This window comes from Ictalurus punctatus, chromosome 3 (genome assembly GCF_001660625.3).
Source record: "Ictalurus punctatus breed USDA103 chromosome 3, Coco_2.0, whole genome shotgun sequence".
Classification (NCBI taxonomy): Eukaryota; Metazoa; Chordata; class Actinopteri; order Siluriformes; family Ictaluridae; genus Ictalurus; species Ictalurus punctatus.
In genome coordinates, this window is record NC_030418.2 from 33,907,922 (window position 1) to 33,926,850 (window position 18,929).

The window sequence follows — 18,929 nt, forward strand, 5'->3', positions numbered from 1 at the left end:
TTATCAGGTCACTTTTTTGCCTAAAGTCCATTAAGGTTCATCATTTTTAGCTAGCTCTAATTAGTCCAAAATTAATATTTAAATATTATTCATAATAAATATTTTTGCAACATGGATTCATTTGCTATAATGTCATGCTTCCAAATAATCAGACAATTATTTCAACGTTTTTAAGCTCTTCAATGTCATCATTTGAACCTAAATTAAATCACTTTTTGTTTTAATAATAATAATAATAATAATAATAATAATAATGATGATGACGATGAGGATGATGATGATGATGAATATTCTCTCTGGATGTTTTTGCAGCCCCTGTGGTGACTCTAGCTTACTTGGAAAACAGCCTGAGACGAAGCACCAGTGTCAAGTAACATCATGATATACTTAACGTACGATAAAAAGCTACACTCAAGCGATAAAAAAGTAACCTTAAGGTCTTTCTGGCTCTTGCGATCTTTAAAGAACATGCTGGAATATAATCTGTACAATTCGCCAATCAGAAAGGTGCCCGTTTTAACGAAAAGACTTTTTAAAATTTTTTTCTTCCCGCCCTTTTGTTTCTTTAATCTAAAACCTTTCCATGTTTAAAGCAAATACAGTACGCACTTTATAGCTTTTAAAAACGGTTCGAGATGGAGCACCAGTGTCACAGCTTCTTCGTATTCCGAGCGTACGTTTCCGAGACTTATGGTAATTGTTTTTGGTAAAAAAAAAAAAATAAAAAAAAAAAAGAACAAAGAAGAAGAAGAAGTCATTTTACGGTTTGTTCGGCTCTCGGAACCGACGATTTGCTGGAAAGGAATCTGTGAAGTCATACAAGTTTGGTCACGTTTTAGCTTCGGATGTTAAAAAACATCAAGAACGACAACAACGACACGAGGCCCGGTTTAAGATTTCCGTGAGTAAAGCTACGCTTAAATGACGTTAATGTCGTAAAAATAGATCGGAGTTTATTTAACGTAATCTAAACTGCTTTTCAGGATTAAAAGGATTGTGATTATGTCCAGGAGTCGTATCGCTAGACTAGCCGTAGTGCTAGCTATGCTAGTCCTCTGAAAAACCTAAACACACACAAATACGATGTTTAGCGCTGACGTGTTTTATTTATTAAAATATATATATATATATATATTGATTTATTTGTTTTCTCCTTTCTGAGAAATACTGAGCAAGTTACTGTGGAAAAAACACAACACATTAGCACTGTTAAAGTCAAACTAACGGCGCTAACATAACACCGAGGAGCTAGATGTTAGCATTCGTAGCCAGCTAGCTTTCTGTGTCTATTTAGCACTTTTTTTTTTTTAAATTTCTTCTTCCAGTAAGTTTAATGTTCACATACTGAGGTTAAAAATGTTTAAAATGATAAAACATGTATTATCTATACCAGGAGAAGTATAAATCATAGTGTAGCTAGCAATGTGGCTAATCTTCTGATCTTGTCAGACATGACATATCATAATCCTCTTTCCTCTGAAAACAGATCTGGATAGTTACAAGCTCCACATGTATATAAACATTAGTTGGACATGTCGTTGGCGTGTGATATCCGTCTCTTTAAAGACAAATGGCTCTTATTCATCAACGTTGCTTACGAAAAAAATTTATGCAAATTCCCTCACTTGATCATTCATCAGATTTCATCTTTGGCATATATGCACAATTAATAATAATAATAATAATAATAATAATAATTTTAAAATCGTTATAATTCTAAACCACATGATATAGATTTGGGTCATTATGATCATTTTATTACTCATTAAATATTACATTTAACATGTAACTCCTTTGAGTTTACGTAATGGAATTAACCGGAATGATATATTTATTATGCATACTATATTATCCAGCAACACATCCTCAGTTTAAAAAGCTAGTTCGATTCATTTTACCTGTGTAAAAAGAGGTGTGTTTCATGCAAATTAAATGTATACGAGGGTAAAAGGGGGAGTGTCGTATGCATATGACATGCAAATAAGGGGCTAGTGGGAGGAGCTTGCGTTCACACAGCTGAAGCCGATTCATTTTGCTTAAATCACGACTGATTTTGATGCTGTATGATAGCGTCACGAATCGGATGCGGATCTGTGCATACTTCGGCAGCAACGTTGACGGATAAGAGCCAACAAAATAACAGACGAGGTGGAAACGAAAAGGGAGAAGGTCATGGAAACATTCAAAAGCAAAAAATAATAATAAAAGTAATACGAAAAAATAATACAAGTGTGTGTAAGTCCATCCTGGTGCTGATCCTCTAACCAATCAAATCATTACATGTGTTTACATATATGTGTGCTTATGTGTGTGTGTGTGTGTGTGTGTTGTTCAGGGAAGGAAAGGGGCATGCTTGGGACTGTGTGTGTGTGTGTGTGTGTGTGTGTGTGTGTGTGTGGTTTATGTGTAGGCGTTGAGGCGCTCTTTGGAGCGAGTGGAGTGGATATCGTGTAGCTCCTGCTCCTCCTTGCTCTTGATGTCTTCATACTTCTGCATGCGGCACGCGTCCTTCACGTAGGCCCAGTTCGCCGCCAGGACCATCAGGTAGTGCACCTGCGTCAACAGAGCCGCGCCGGCCACGGACACGGGGTTAGTACGCAACACAGGGAGGTTACTGCACTCAAAAATGTCAAAAGTTTAGATTGTTATAATAACAAACACGTCAGGATGCAGGTCATGAACCGGGGAGAGTTAATACGCATCATCGTCTCAGAGGGAACGTGACGGAGGAAGGACACGGGATGGGAAGTGTTTAGCGCGTTTAAACCACCATCAAAACAACAGTCGAGTTACTGATTAGATCTATCTCCGATCGGAGTGTAAGTTCAGGAGGTTAAGTTTTGAAGGATTTCTCGCTTACTTTTATTGGGGAACGTGGTGGTTCCCCTCACCCGGCTGGTCCACCATGACGTCATACATACTGAAGTCAGTCGAGTTGCTTACAAGGCAATGCTTTGATATTTTGTAATACCACTGAATCTGCTAGAATATGATACAGTACAATTTTGATTTTGATTCTTAAGGCAACAATTTGATATTTGATGATACTACTGAACCCCACATGATACGATATGATTGCAAGTTTTAAGGCAATGATACGATATTGGACCACAACACTGAATCTGCTGCCGTATGATATGATATTTCATGATACTACTGAATCTGATGCAGTATGATACGATATTTGATGACACTACTGAATCTGATGCAGAATGATACGATATTTGATGACACTACTGAATCTGATGCAGAATGATACGATATTTGATGACACTACTGAATCTGATGCAGAATGATACGATATTTGATGACACTACTGAATCTGCTGCAGTATGATACGATATCTGATGACACTACTGAATCTGATGCAGAATGATACGATATTTGATGATACTACTGAATCTGATGCAGAATGATACGATATTTGATGACACTACTGAATCTGATGCAGAATGATACGATATTTGATGATACTACTGAATCTGATGCAGTATGATACGATATTCGATGACACTACTGAATCTTATGCAGAATGATACGATATTTAATGATACTACTGAATCTGCTGCAGTATGATACGATATTCGATGACACTACTGAATCTTATGCAGTATGATACGATATTTAATGATACTACTGAATCTGCTGCAGTATGATACGATATTTGATGACACTACTGAATCTGATGCAGAATGATACGATATTTGATGATACTACTGAATCTGATGCAGTATGATACGATATTTGATGACACTACTGAATCTGATGCAGAATGATACGATATTTGATGATACTACTGAATCTGCTGCAGTATGGTACGATATTTGAGGATACTACTGAATCTGATGCAGAATGACACGATATTTGAGGATACTACTGAATCTCATGCAGAATGATACGATACTTGATGATACTGAATCTGTTGCAGTATGATATGATATTCGATGACACTAGTGAATCTGCTGCAGAATGATACGATATTTGAAGATACTACTGAATCTGTTGCAGTAAGATATGATATTCGATGACACTAGTGAAACTGATGCAGAATGATACGATATTTGAAGATGCTACTGAATTTGCTGCAGAATGATACGATATTCGATGATACTACTGAATCTGATGCAATACAATATCATATGATATAGTATGATACAGTCTTGATTTTGATTTCCATGGCAACAATTCGATATTTGACGATACTACTGAACCCAATATGATATGAGATATTGAACTGGGTTCTCCAGTGGAACCGGCTCGGCAGGTGAACCACCACGTCACTACACTGGATACAGGAAGTGTAAATAGGAACACAGAAGCCTGGGAAGTTTTTTTGTTTTAAATGAAAGTATTTAAGGGGACATTGTTAGGACTGGGGATCATTTCCGTGTCTGCATGTCATGGCCGATGGAGTCAACATCCCAGGCCGAGTGTGTGTGGGGCGAAGGACTGTGGAGTGGGCGGGGCTTCAGAATCGTGTGCAGTATCTCCCCAGGCTGTGAGTGACCAGTGTGACGTAATTACGCACGAGGACAGAGCTGGACACCATCTGTCACATGACCAATGACATCACAGACAAAGGACAGAGAGAAAGAGGATGAGTGTGGGGAAAAAAAATCATTCATTATACAAAATCTATTTATTTGTTTGTTTTGTTTTTGTTAGTGTCTGATTATCCTAAATCTTAATATCAATCATCTAAAAAATGATAAGAAATAAAATTATTAAATAATAATATAATATAACTAATATAACTTTGCTATTTTCTCTATATACATGATTAAATACACATATAAAATAATTATACAAATTAATATTAATTAGAGATGAAAAAAACAAAGTAGTGCATAAAAATATAAAGCAATATTTTCTATTTATTATGTTTTATTTGACTCTAAGAGTGCATTTAAGCTTTTGCTATTTTATGTTTGTCTACTAGTTGATATTTGTATAATACATTTTTATATTTATTACAAAATATTATAATACATCATTTTGTTTATTTTAATATTTTCACTCATTTTTACTAGTTTAATTTTAGTTAAAACTAGTTGCAATAAAAAAAAAAAGTAAAGCATAGGAAACATCTTTTTTATCAATTACTTTATTAATTTGTGATTCGATCAAAAAATCTTGGAACTCTCTAAAATGATTAAATTAAAAGTTACTGAATGCAAAGAAATACTTAAGAGTAGCAAACAGTAAAAAAATATATTTTTTTATCATAATTAATTAATTAAATACATTAAAAACTGTATCAGGTCTCCAGTTGCTCCATCGCACACACACGCAAACACACACACACACACACACATATATATATATATATACATGTCCTGTTTTTGTTGTTGTTGTTGTTGTTTTGTGTATGTTACGCCTAACGCACACCGCTATTTCCTGTCTCTTAATGATTATAGTCTAATTTGCCTTCAGTTGCTATAAGAACACACTGCTTTACACTTTAATTCAGAAACTGTTAAAAGTTCTTTTTTCCCCTTAAAATAATAATGAAAAACCGACTTTTCACAACCAGACGTTTCACTTCTGAAAATCCAATCCAGTAAGAGATGTGCAGCCACTAGGTGGCGTGTTTTCATTGTAAATGCTCCAGCTCAGCGCAGGATGCAGTGCTGAGGTGATGATGTCATTATATAATAAACATAACAAGAGCATGACTTTAAAGTTACACACACCTGCTGTGTGTTAGACACACACACACACACACACACACACACCCACACACACACCATTTATATATCTCTCCTTTATTTGTCTTTTTTTGGGCGGTGAAGGGGAGCGGCTGTTTTTTTTTAACAAGATGCTTCCTCACACACACTCTCTCTCTCTCTCTCTCCTCTCTTCTCTTCTCCTCTCCTCTGTTCCCATGGCAACAGCGCCCCATGCATTTTCAATGCAGTGCATTCCTCTTACGCTTTCTTCGTCACCCTGCTCCTCTCTCTCTCTCTCTCTCTCTTTGTTATTTCTCCTTATCTCTTTTTTCTCTATATACCTCTCTCACTTATTATATATATATATGTATCTTTCTCTATCTCCCCTCCTCTCTCTCCCTCACTCTATATTTCTCCATCCCCCTTTCTCTATTCCTCTTTCTCTCTGTCTCTCTCGGCCTTATTGAAGATGAATGAATGAACTCTGTAAGCACGTATTGGACATTACCCAGTACACTTCTTCTTCCTCTTCTTCTTCCTCCTCTTCTTCTTCTTCCTCTTCTTTTTCGTCTCAGTAAGGTTAATACAGAGACGAGATTTATGAGGGTCGTGTAAACGTTAAATTCCAGGATTTCCACGATTACAGGAAGAGGATTGCCGATCTGCTTGGGCACGCCTCGACCAATCACAGGCTCGCACTTATAGTGTGTTTATCTGTGTCATTTCGCCTCTGTAAAATTATGGTGGTGTACAGAGGCAAAATGACAAAAACTGTGTCCCTGTCCAAATACTTAAGGACCTGACCGTACATGCGGCACTTCAGTAAGACTGAAAGGAATTTTTTCGCTTCAAAATTGTTTTTGTCTCGTGCATGCTTTCCTTCTTCTTTCTGTTTCTATTTCCCATCTCTCACTCTCTCAATACTCCACAAGTGTTCGCAACTCTGCCTCTTGCTCACATGTTGCACACGCTCGATTTTATTTCAATAATTTACAACTCTAATAACATTAATGATGTAAATGTTGTAGGATTTAAAGCTCCCTAAAGCCTCCATTAAACACCAGCATGCTACACTGTGTGAGCTCTCTCTCTAACTGATCTCTCTCTCTCTCTCTCTCTCTCTCTCTCTCTCACACACACACACACACACACACTCTCTCTGTGTGCTTATCAGGGCAATAATCATCACCACTGACCATCTCACACAACGCACACTATACACACACATTACACACACTGGACACTACATGCACTAACTATACAGAAGAGACAAAAAAGATAGATGCCAGAGAGAGCTGTCCCCCTCTGTCATATATATATAAAGCCTGAGAAAGAGGCAGATGTTGAGAGAAAGAAAGTCAGAGAGAGAGAGAGAGAGAAAGAGAGAGAGAGAGAGAGGTGGAGAGAGAGCAAGACAGAGTCAAACAAACTCTGAGAGGACAGAGAGACATAGAGAAAGGTGGAAGACTGAGACAGATAGAGGGAGAGAGACAGACAGAGGGAGAGAGACAGAGACAAGGATAGAGAGAGAGAGAGACAGACAGGGAGAAAGACATAGAGAGAGAGAGACAGACAGGGAGAAAGACAGAGAGAGAGAGACAGGAGAAACACATAGAGACAGAGACAGACAGAAAGAGAGAGACACAAAGACTGTGCCAGCAGTGCACACTAAATGAAATAGAGACAGAGCTGCACTTCCTCACTGAATAAACTAAATATAACCACAATCCCACAGAATTCTTCACCACAATGAATGAGACCATAACAAACTGCCCCACCTACTGCACTGTACCCCACCCACTGTACCCCACCCACTGTACCCCACCTACTGCACTGTACCCCACCTACTGTACCCCACCTACTGCACTGTACCCCACCTACTGTACCCCACCTACTGCACTGTACCCCACCTACTGCACTGTACCCCACCTACTGTACCCCACCTACTGCACTGTACCCCACCTACTGCACTGTACCCCACCTACTGTACCCCACCTACTGTACCCCACCTACTGCACTGTACCCCACCTACTGTACCCCACCTACTGCACTGTACCCCACCTACTGCACTGTACCCCACCTACTGCACTGTACCCCACCTACTGTACCCCACCTACTGCACTGTACCCCACCTACTGTACCCCACCTACTGCACTGTACCCCACCTACTGCACTGTACCCCACCTACTGTACCCCACCTACTGCACTGTACCCCACCTACTGCACTGTACCCCACCTACTGTACCCCACCTACTGCACTGTACCTACTGCACTGTACCCCACCCACTGTACCCCACCTACTGTACCCCACCTACTGCACTGTACCCCACCTACTGTACCCCACCTACTGCACTGTACCCCACCTACTGTACCCCACCTACTGCACTGTACCCCACCTACTGCACTGTACCCCACCTACTGTACCCCACCTACTGCACTGTACCCCACCTACTGCACTGTACCCCACCCACTGTACCCCACCTACTGTACCCCACCTACTGCACTGTACCCCACCTACTGTACCCCACCTACTGCACTGCACCCCACCTATTGTACCCCACCTACTGTACCCCACCTACTGCACTGTACCCCACCTACTGTACCCCACCTACTGCACTGCACCCCACCTACTGTACCCCACCTACTGTACCCCACCTACTGCACTGCACCCCACCTACTGTACCCCACCTACTGTACCCCACCTACTGCACTGTACCCCACCTACTGCACCCCACCTACTGTACCCCACCTACTGCACTGCACCCCACCTACTGCACTGTACCCCACCTACTGTACCCCACCTACTGCACTGTACCCCACCTACTGTACCCCACCTACTGCACTGTACCCCACCTACTGTACCCCACCTACTGCACTGTACCCCACCTACTGCACTGTACCCCACCCACTGTACCCCACCTACTGTACCCCACCTACTGCACTGTACCCCACCTACTGTACCCCACCTACTGCACTGCACCCCACCTATTGTACCCCACCTACTGTACCCCACCTACTGCACTGTACCCCACCTACTGTACCCCACCTACTGCACTGCACCCCACCTACTGTACCCCACCTACTGTACCCCACCTACTGCACTGCACCCCACCTACTGTACCCCACCTACTGTACCCCACCTACTGCACTGTACCCCACCTACTGCACCCCACCTACTGTACCCCACCTACTGCACTGCACCCCACCTACTGCACTGTACCCCACCTACTGTACCCCACCTACTGCACTGTACCCCACCTACTGTACCCCACCTACTGCACTGTACCCCACCTACTGTACCCCACCTACTGCACTGTACCCCACCTACTGCACTGTACCCCACCTACTGTACCCCACCTACTGCACTGTACCCCACTTTTTGTGCTGTACCACCTACTGTACTGGAGGAGCACAGAGAGAGTGCACACCAGCAGCACAGTACACACACACCTGCCACCAGGTGAGGGACAGTGAGGGACCAAGCACACACACACACACACACACACATGTACACACACATACTCACGCACACGCACTATTATACTTTTTATGTCTACACACACACACACACACACACACACACACACACACACACACACACACACACATATATATATATATATATATCATTTAAAAATTATTCTTATAAATTTTTCTTGACTGAATTTTTCTAGACTGTTTGTAGTTTGTCTGTATAATTTCTCTGTACCCAAACTTTAGCAATACAAATGTTAATATTTTTCATGCCAATAAAGCAATCTTTTGACTTCTTTCACTTTATTCTTCATTTTTATTTATATATTTTTTTGAAATTTTATCTACTTATTTTTGTAATTACTATTTCCGTTTTATTCTATTTATCATCATCATCATCATCATCATTATTATTATTATTATTATTATTATTATTATTATTATTATTATTATTATTATTATTTCTCCTTTCTTATCTATAATGATATTTTGGCAATATTGTATGTAAACAATCGTGCCAATAAAATACTTTGAATTGAAACTGAATTGAGAATGGGAGAGACAGAGATCCAGAGACAAAAACAGAGAGACACCACAAAGAGAGAGGGAGACAAAGAGAGAGACAGACAGACAGACAGACAGAGAGAATGGGAGAGGCAGATATGGAGAGACATAGACACAGAGAGACAGAGAGAGAGACAGATACATACAGAGAGACAGAGAGAGACGGATATGTATAGAAGGAGAGAGAAACAGAAAGAAAGAGAGACAGACTGACAGTGACAAAGTGAGAGAGACAGTATAGAAAGAGGAAAAGAAAGAAAGAGGTTAATAAGACTGGAACCCAGGCAGAGATGGAGAAAGATGGGAAGAAAACAGTACACAAAGATGAAAACAGATGTACAGAGAGATGTCGGACGAGCGGATAAACCACTGGACATTAGCCTCAGATTTTTATTAATAATGATGTGATGGACTAATAGCATCATCAATTCAATAACCAGAGAAAGGCAAAAAAATCCTCCTACCCACTAACTTCTAAAAAAAAAAAAAATAGAGGGGTTTTTTTTTCTCCCAAAAATCACTTCACATTCCCGTTTAAACGTAACACACTCCAGTTGGTTGGTATATCTATTGCTTGTTCTGAAATCCCACCACCTGCTGTATAAATTCTCCTCTTTCATCTTTGCTTGAAAAATGGGACGTGATTCCTAACTAGCGCCTTTTTCATTTTATTCGTGTTTTGTTTACCCTTTTTAATGATGTTCCACGTCACTATCGTTTAGCCCGGTTAACCTGATATCCACGCAAGCAAAACAGGAGAAAGAGCTCTGGAGTTTTCACTTCCCCATGGGCCAGCTAATGATCTCATGACTTGCTCGGCCCTGTGTAAGGAGAGACGCGACTAGCCGTGAAAAGGGAACGATAAAGAGATTAACGCAGTGCGATAGGAAGTGACTAAAGCGAGAAACATCGCTATGAGACAGACAGAGAGAGCTGTAATGAGACTCGCAGTGATCTACTGTACAAAGCTAGATAGGGCAGTGGAGGGTAGAGAGTGATGAAGTGTGAGAAAGCGGAGAGAATGAGAGAGAGAGAGAGAGAGAGAGAGAGTTTGAGGAATAAACTGTCTCACCATGGCGATGACGGCCGCTCCTGCCCCCGCCAGAGCACAGACGAACAAGTGGAACGTCAGATCCAGCTGGAGGACAAGACAAGAAAAGTGAGAAAAAACGATTTCGAGCTGAGGTCTTGATTCTGATTGGTCGGAAGGCATTGATTCATTTTCTATAACAGCAGAACGCTCATTCTAATACGGTATGGTAGGGTTTCTATAGTAACAGCTCATTCACATGGATGTATACAGCAGATGCTCTGCATGAACAGATTAAATTGTAGATAGCGAACGATTGTTTATACTTGCTATAATGTAAGTAAGAAGAGCAACTGACTTGTTTCACAGACATTGGACAGCTTTAAATGTAGTTATAAATGGATAAAAAAGTGTATCGTCATTCTGTAACGAATTAAAAACTGTAATCATTGGTAAATTGCTGTTAAGGAATACATCAGTCTGGGTCACGGTGTTGTAGGAAAATAATTCACGATGGTTTAAAAAACGGTTCATGAAATGTACCGTGCCCTCCAATAATATTGGCACCCTTGGTAAATTTGAGCAACGAAGGCTGTGATCTTGATCTTGTGTTCAAAGAATTCACAAAAATACTCTGCTCTCATGGATATCAAACAACTACGAACACAACACAGGTTTATTTGTAATAAATAAATAAATAAATAAATAAATTATTGGCACCCTTTCACAACCCCAATTCCAAAAAGTCGGGACGCCGGGTGAAAGGTCACTAAAAACAGAACGCAGTGATTTGTAAATCTCATTAACCAACATGTTATTCACAACAGAACGTAGAAAACATATCAAAGGTTTAAACTGAGAAAATGTACAGTTTTAAAGAAAAAAAAAATGATACGGTCAGTTTGAATTTGAAAGCCGCAACATGTCGCAAAAAAGTTGGGACGGGGGCAACAAAAGTCTGGAAAAGTAAAATAATTATTGTGGCACTAGAGCTGCTCGGCAAATGACGTTCAAAATGTTTGTTTCTTTAAACTTAATCTCTTTAGTCCGGTTAATCTCTTTAGTCTTAATCTCTTAGTCTTAGATTTAAACTTAATCTCTTTAGTCGGTTGTTCATATTCTTGCATCAAACACAATCAGGAATCTGCATTAAACTTTCAGAGTGAACAAGAGAAAGGAAGCGATTCCGCCTGTCCAAAATGGCCGCCTCCATATTGTAGCATTCAACTACACTGAGAAGTTTTGTTTACACATGTTTACAGAGTATATATATATATATATATATATATATATATATATATATATATATAGACTACACAGGGTGACTGACATCACTGATGAACTGACTTTTGGTTTGAGGTGAATATTGATGCAAAAGATTTTAGGGTGAGATAAACCACCGTTAACAACATTAATATTTGTAGCTAATTGTAGCTAAGGAAACAAACTCTGAATTAGCTGATTGAATATAATTGGTAAAAGTGGACATCTTATCGAGATATCCTTAGCTAACTAGGGAATTTAGCTAACACGTCATCCCATCACCATCTGTCCACTGCAAGAAACCAGATGCTGATATTTTCTGTTATTATGTGTTTTATCTGTTAATTATGCATAATCTGTAATAGATTCAGGTACGATTCATTTGCATTTAAATTGTAATTAAATAGTAAAGTATCTCATTTGTAATCAAACATATCCTAAATTCTACACGTAGTAGATTACCCCAACACTATTTTTTCATTAATTTATTATTTAAAAAAAATAATAATTATTATTAAATTTGTACATTTTTAAGTACAGTTCCAGAGACTTGTGTTATAACCCAAGACTGAATGCTGTGGATGATACTGACCTCGTCAGAAGCACACATCTTTTTGAACATTTCTGTGTTGGTGCAGATTTTCTTCTCGTCACTAGGGGTTACAATTCCTGAAAGGAAATTCAGAGGGGGAAAAAAATCCCAGAGGGCGGGGTTGATTTGTGAGGTACAGAAAATGTGGGACAGTGCTTTCCATTAATGAGAAACGAGACCTGAATGTCTATAAACAGCCACGCTCAATTAAACTCACAACTGATAACCGGAGCTGTCAATCAAGTGCACCGAGCACTATAATACATCTGTTTATTTCACAGCGCTGTTGAATTCTGGATTCTGATTGGTTAGAAGGTGTCGATAAATTTTCTAAAACAGTAGTGCAGCTGCAAATCACAGGTTTATGCTTCTGTAGTGTTCTACGTTTTTAACATTTATGGAAGGAGTCTCCAGTGTCAAGAATGTCTGAGGTAACAGTCTGAGGTAAAGCTTTCTGACATCTTCAGGACAGAGGTTTTTACGCTTTTATTTTCCTATAACAGCATAGCGCAAAGTCTTTTACTCCTTAAATACAGTGCAAATGGCTGACGAATAAAAGGAAAAACAAATGTAAAGCGGGTTAGTGACGTTCCGGGCCACCATGAAACACCAGAACATTATTATTGCACCTTACTATAGATTCTAAAAGCCTCTAAAATTATACTGGAGGGATATATATGTCATAAAAGTATCCATAGTCCAAAAAGTACATTATTAACAAAGCAAAATATAAGAGCAATCAATGGGGTCCAAGCACTTAGTCATGGTACCAAGAAACCAGAACGTGTAAACTCCTCTGACCAGACTTTCCCATAGTTACAGCTTTACCTCTGACTGTTACAAAGCACTGACACTGGAGACTCCTTCCACGAATGTTAAATAAACGTCTCCTCACAAAAAAATGAGTGAATACACAGCATGTTTTTATTTATTACATGCCAACACATTAATATAAGCCTGTGATATGGAGCTGCACAATGTAATCTGCAACTTCTGACCAATCAGAATCCAGAATTCCAACCCTAACCCTAACCCTTCAAGTCACCACGTACCAAACTGGCGCAGATCGAAGCACACGTTGGTTCCTTCGGCCACTGTCATGTTCTGGCAGATGTTCCATATGTTGAAGTACATGAAGACTGGCAGAGAGGTGAAGGCCGTCACGCCCAGCCAGGCCAGCATGAAGATGTAGGTCAACATGATGAACTGAAAGAGAAGGACACAAGAAATAAACATTTTATGACTTGAGGTGTAATTAATAAAGTGACACTTTTTAATTAATGATGCAATACCGGCTGAGTATCTATAAACAGCATCAGTCCGTTATCATCAGAGCTCAGACACAGAGCTGTCAATCAAGTGATTTAATGGTCACGTTCGAATAGGCACATGATCTCTCAGATCCAGATCCAACAAACGTCAATTCCCCACTCAGAATATTAACCTGTAATTAATTCCCATTTATGCATAAATACAGAAGTAAAACTCTGGTTTCATCTTATCATGTCATAGATTAAGTATGTAGGGACAAAATAAAGATTAGAAGGATGTAGCAGAGGTTGCTGTCTAAGGTGAAGGTACATAGCTAGTATTGTTAGCATGCTTTACTAATCTGCCAACGAAGCTAGTATATAGTCTAGCACGTAATATGTAACTCAAGCTTAAATATATTTTAAACAACAGTGATGTACAAGTTGTCTGTAGGCTATACATTTAAGCAGGAGGTTAACAATAACCACATTTATTATAACATGAACATGCAGTGCTGTGTAATACGTTTACAGCACTTGTTCATTCATCCTTAGTAACTGCCTGGTCAGGTCACAGTGTTTTAAATGAGGCGACTAGTTTGTTTATATTTTAAGACAAAGGGCCAACTAAATTTTTTTTTTTTTTTTTTTTTTAGAAAATATCACATGCAAGAGCAAACAAAAATACTAAAACTGTCATGCACATATCTGTAGTTAAGATCAGATCTGAAATGATGTACGTGAGGTTGAGGAACTGTCAGAGCCGGAATTTATACATCTGTTTTTATTTCCCCAGTGCTTTCCAGGGGGCTTAGTGGTATAGAAGCATTTCGTTACATCCCTTAACATAGCCGTGTGTCTTACCCAGGCGCTCACGCAGCGGCCACAGGTCGTGATCTTGAAATCTCCATAGAGGTCGCGGATTGCCCCAGTGGTGAAAAAGCCCTCGACCATGAGCAGGATCCCGTAGACGAAAAACGCTGCAGCCACACCGTAGATCACATACTTCAGGATATCAATCCTGCAAAAGTACACAGTGAACTCGTCAAACCCTGATCTTACACTGATCTTATGTTCAGCCAAGCCAATGCAAAACAATTCAACTTTTTTGTGACTGACTCGGTTTCCCTGATAAATACAGTATGAGAATCATAGCCGTTAATGTTGGTAAATGGTCTGAATTTATACAGCGCTTTTTTAACCTTAGTGCTTCCAAAGTGCTTTACACTGGTTCTCATTCACACACTCGCACACCAATGGTAGCAGAGCTGCCATGCAAGGCGCTAGCTTGCCATCGGGAGCAACTTGGGGTTCAGTGTCTTGCCCAAGGATACTTCGACATGTGGAGTCACGTGGGCCGGGAAGTCACGTTGTCTGCTTGTTACGGACAATATGGAGCATGACAAAACGTCAAAGAAGACAAACTTGAATATAATGGGTATTAACTGGGATAATAATTATGCTGCTCATAAGCAGTTTGCATGCGATTGCACTTTTCTACCACTAGGGGTTCCTGCATATACGTGTCAAGGAGTTTGCATAAACACATTTAAAAATCTATGAGAGTGTGTGCTTGATTATTATTATTATTTTTATTATTATTCTATTGTGCTGTCAGATTTACTTCACAGGATATTTTGAAAGAAGAGATGACATGAGCGCTCTTGTTTCAGTCTGTAGTCGCTCCTGTATTCACTTTCATGAAGTCTTCAGTCGAAAATGTTGATAAATAAAGCTCTAATTCCTTTTTAGAGATGTGACTACTTTTTCAGAGGGAAGAATTTGTGGTTAGCAGTGGAGTGAAACGGCACTTGATGTGCCTGGGTGGAGTAAATGAAAGTAAGTGTGTTTATCACAAAGCATGTGAGTGCTGTATCATATAATCTTTTCCAGTGTGCATGAATATAGAGGTGAAAATGTTTAAGTCTCACATTATTGCATTTCAGAGTGTGATGGTCAGTGGGCGTGTTGTACAGAGCAGAGAAGGAGTCGGTGACTAATGCAATCTGCTGTTACCATCGTCTACTGCTCTCGTTCTTTCCATCCTCCCCTCCTCCACCTCCTTTATATATATATATATATATATATATATATATATATATATATATATATATATATATATATATATATATATGCTTCTCACTTTCTAAATCTCTCTCCATCAATATCTTCCCCCAATCCATCCATCACATAGTACAAAATATTTTCCACTTTTTGTCTATTTTCTACTCTCTTGCTTTCATATTCTCTCTCTCTCTGTCTTTCTCTCTCTCTCTCTCTCTCGCTTTCTCTCAAGATAGAGGCAGTGAGCAGGTGTACTACGACAACCCAGAGTGATTTCAGAACAATTTAATTCCCTTAGTGGGACCACAGCCAAAGCCACATACTCAGGCCTGGAAGATCAATCTTTCCTCTCATCTTTCCTGTGTGTGTGTGTGTGTGTGTGTGTGTGTGTGGGTGGGTGGGTGGGTAGGTAGAAAGTGTCTGCAGTGCTGTGTCAGAGGAAACTACCCAAAATTCACATACCCGCAGTCTTTAGCTTTACTGTGTGTCACAACACGACCATGTTACAACCATGATACAGCCACGATATGACCATGATGTGGCCATGATACAACCGTGATATGGCTATGGATATTAAATGGCTATGATATAACCATGACATGGCCACGATACAGACACAAACACACTATGATAAAGAAATGGCTATGATACAGCTATGACATAACCATGTTGTGGCCCTGATACACAGAGTATACGGCTATGATATGATCATTATAAGGTCCTGATATGGCCATGATACTGCCGTGATACAGCATTTATATGGCTATGATATGACCATGATACAACCAAGATGAAGACGAAGAAGAAGAATAAGAAAAAGAAGAAGAAGGAGTAGAAAAAGAAGAAGAAGAAAAAGACCATGATGCGGCCATGATATGGCCATGATACACTCATTACATAATCATCATATGGTCATGACATTAACGAATATACGGCCATGACATAACCATGCTACGGCCATGGCATGACCACAAATACGGCCATGACATAACCAGGCCATGGCCATGACATGACCACAAATACGGCCATGACATAACCATGATAATGCCGTGACATTACTATGACCTGGCCATGATATGACCATGATACAACCATGACACGTCTATTTGGGATGTGGGATTTGTTAGTGAACATTGCTGTCCATTTGGAAATGTTGGGATTTGATGATGAATGAATATTCATTACATTTGATCCATTTATGTCAAAAACATTACTTTAATACCATGAAGGCAGTTCAAACCTTGAACACTTCAAGCTTAAGATCACGTTTAAGCTCCCAGTGGTCACAGTCTTGGGATCTGACTTCAAAACTTTTTTTTCCAGTACAGAAGCCTGCTGAATTCCCACCGTGTTTTTGCGTAAGCATGTACGCTTTCACGGCAGTCAGTACTCACATGGTAAAGACGTCCAGGGTTTCGACTGTTCGGATCATCTCGAAATAGTTCTGCAGGATGGTGACGGTGCCAGAGAGAGCCTCATGCCCGCAGCCGCAGAAGAGCGCCACGCCGGCGTAGAGCAGGATGGTGGCGATGAGAGAGGCGTAGGGAATCCCGCTCAGGCATTTAATACAGCACTCAGAGCACCCTGCAGCGACACAAAAGAATACATCTTAAAATCACTATCAGGAGAAAGAGCGTTTGGATTGTCACTGATCTTCGTGAGCTGAGAAAACTTTTCATTTCTGATGCACTTCTAATGATACGTAAAGAGAAAAGTTTCTCCTCTGTGCGTTTAATGGTTGTCTAGTTTCTTGAAAGATGGCGATGGATTCTCTTATAACAATAAAATCTGATACCAGCACTACCCTCATAAAGTGTTTAATTCTAATCACTGTTTCAAGTACCATTTATTAGCATTTATATCCTTCTAAAGATGTTTGTTAGCTAAATAATGATAGTCACATTGAAACTTTGACTAATCTCAAGGCATATCACCAAAAATAGGGTTCTAAGATACCCGGATTAGGATTTGAGAGTGTGGGGATCTAGACCACATCAACCCACTATTTGCCAATAATGAATATTCATCAATACGGACACGGACAAATGAATAAAAACCCATAATGGATTAAGTCTAATAATTCATTGAACAGTAAGTGCTTTATCCGGGTCAGGATCAGGCTGGATCAGGAGCCTATCCCAGGAAAAACTGGGTGAGAGGCAAATAAACAAGTAGGTCCAATAATCCTTAATGGATATGCAACTATTACCCAGCATTCTCTACTAAGTACCTTCCCGCTACGTTTGAACTTTTCGCAGTGCAGTGTTATAAACTTTCCAGTTAGTCCTCGTTCAAAGGAAGATCCATGCATCTGATATACCACTTTCAGGTTGTCTCTCTATAATAAAAGTTCAGAGCAGGTCAACATACAAAGCATCGCTGTCCAGAGCAAATGGCAACAAACCTGGGATTGGTGTGTCTTTGGAATATAATACCCACTAGTTTAATTATTTGTTCAATTTGATGGTGAAGTGTTAATTGGGGAAATATTTGGTTTTGATGGTGAATATTGGTTAGATGGGGAAATATTTGGTTCTGATGGTGAATATTGTTGGTACATGGGGAAATATTTGTATTTGATGGTGAATAATGGTGTTAGATGGGGAAATATTTGGATTTTATAGTGCATATTGTGTTAGATAGGGACATGTTTGGTTTTGATGGTGAATATTGGGGTTATATGGGGAAATGTTTGTGCTGTAATGCATATGTGACCAATAAACACTTCTTCTTCTTCTATTGGTGTCACTATGAAAATATTTTGGATTTGATGTGAATATTGGTGTCACTTTATAAATATTTGTATTTCATATTAAATAATGGTACAGTATTATATTGGAAATGTTCAGATCCAATGATGAATATAATGCTGATCTAATGGGCTGTCAGAAATGGCGAACATTGGTGGTACTTGTGGAAAAATTTGGATTTGATGGTTTATATTTGTGTCAATTTGGAAATATTGGGATTCCATGTTGAATAGTGGAGTTAGTTTGAAAATACTTAGATTTAATGGTGAATAT

The 18,929-nt window shown here is 39.5% G+C and overlaps 1 protein-coding gene across 5 annotated transcripts in view; it reads right to left on the reverse strand.

Annotated features, from left to right (window-relative positions):
* The window catches only part of gpm6ab (glycoprotein M6Ab), a 75,599-nt gene that overhangs the window by 2,237 nt on the left and 54,433 nt on the right, over positions 1-18,929 (reverse strand). For 4 of the 5 annotated variants that reach the window (XM_053679902.1, XM_017463383.3, XM_017463381.3 and 1 more), the window contains 6 exons: positions 17,301-17,490; positions 14,707-14,863; positions 13,645-13,798; positions 12,593-12,669; positions 10,780-10,845; positions 1-2,553 (listed from right to left, as the gene is read on the reverse strand). The exon at positions 1-2,553 is cut by the window's left edge and continues 2,237 nt beyond it. In XM_053679902.1, coding sequence (XP_053535877.1) covers positions 2,401-2,553; positions 10,780-10,845; positions 12,593-12,669; positions 13,645-13,798; positions 14,707-14,863; positions 17,301-17,490 — 797 coding nt within the window. In that variant the 3' untranslated portion in view covers positions 1-2,400. Of the gene's footprint in view, positions 4,550-10,779; positions 10,846-12,592; positions 12,670-13,644; positions 13,799-14,706; positions 14,864-17,300; positions 17,491-18,929 lie in introns of all 5 variants that reach the window. The other variant, XM_017463384.3, reaches the window with a different exon arrangement.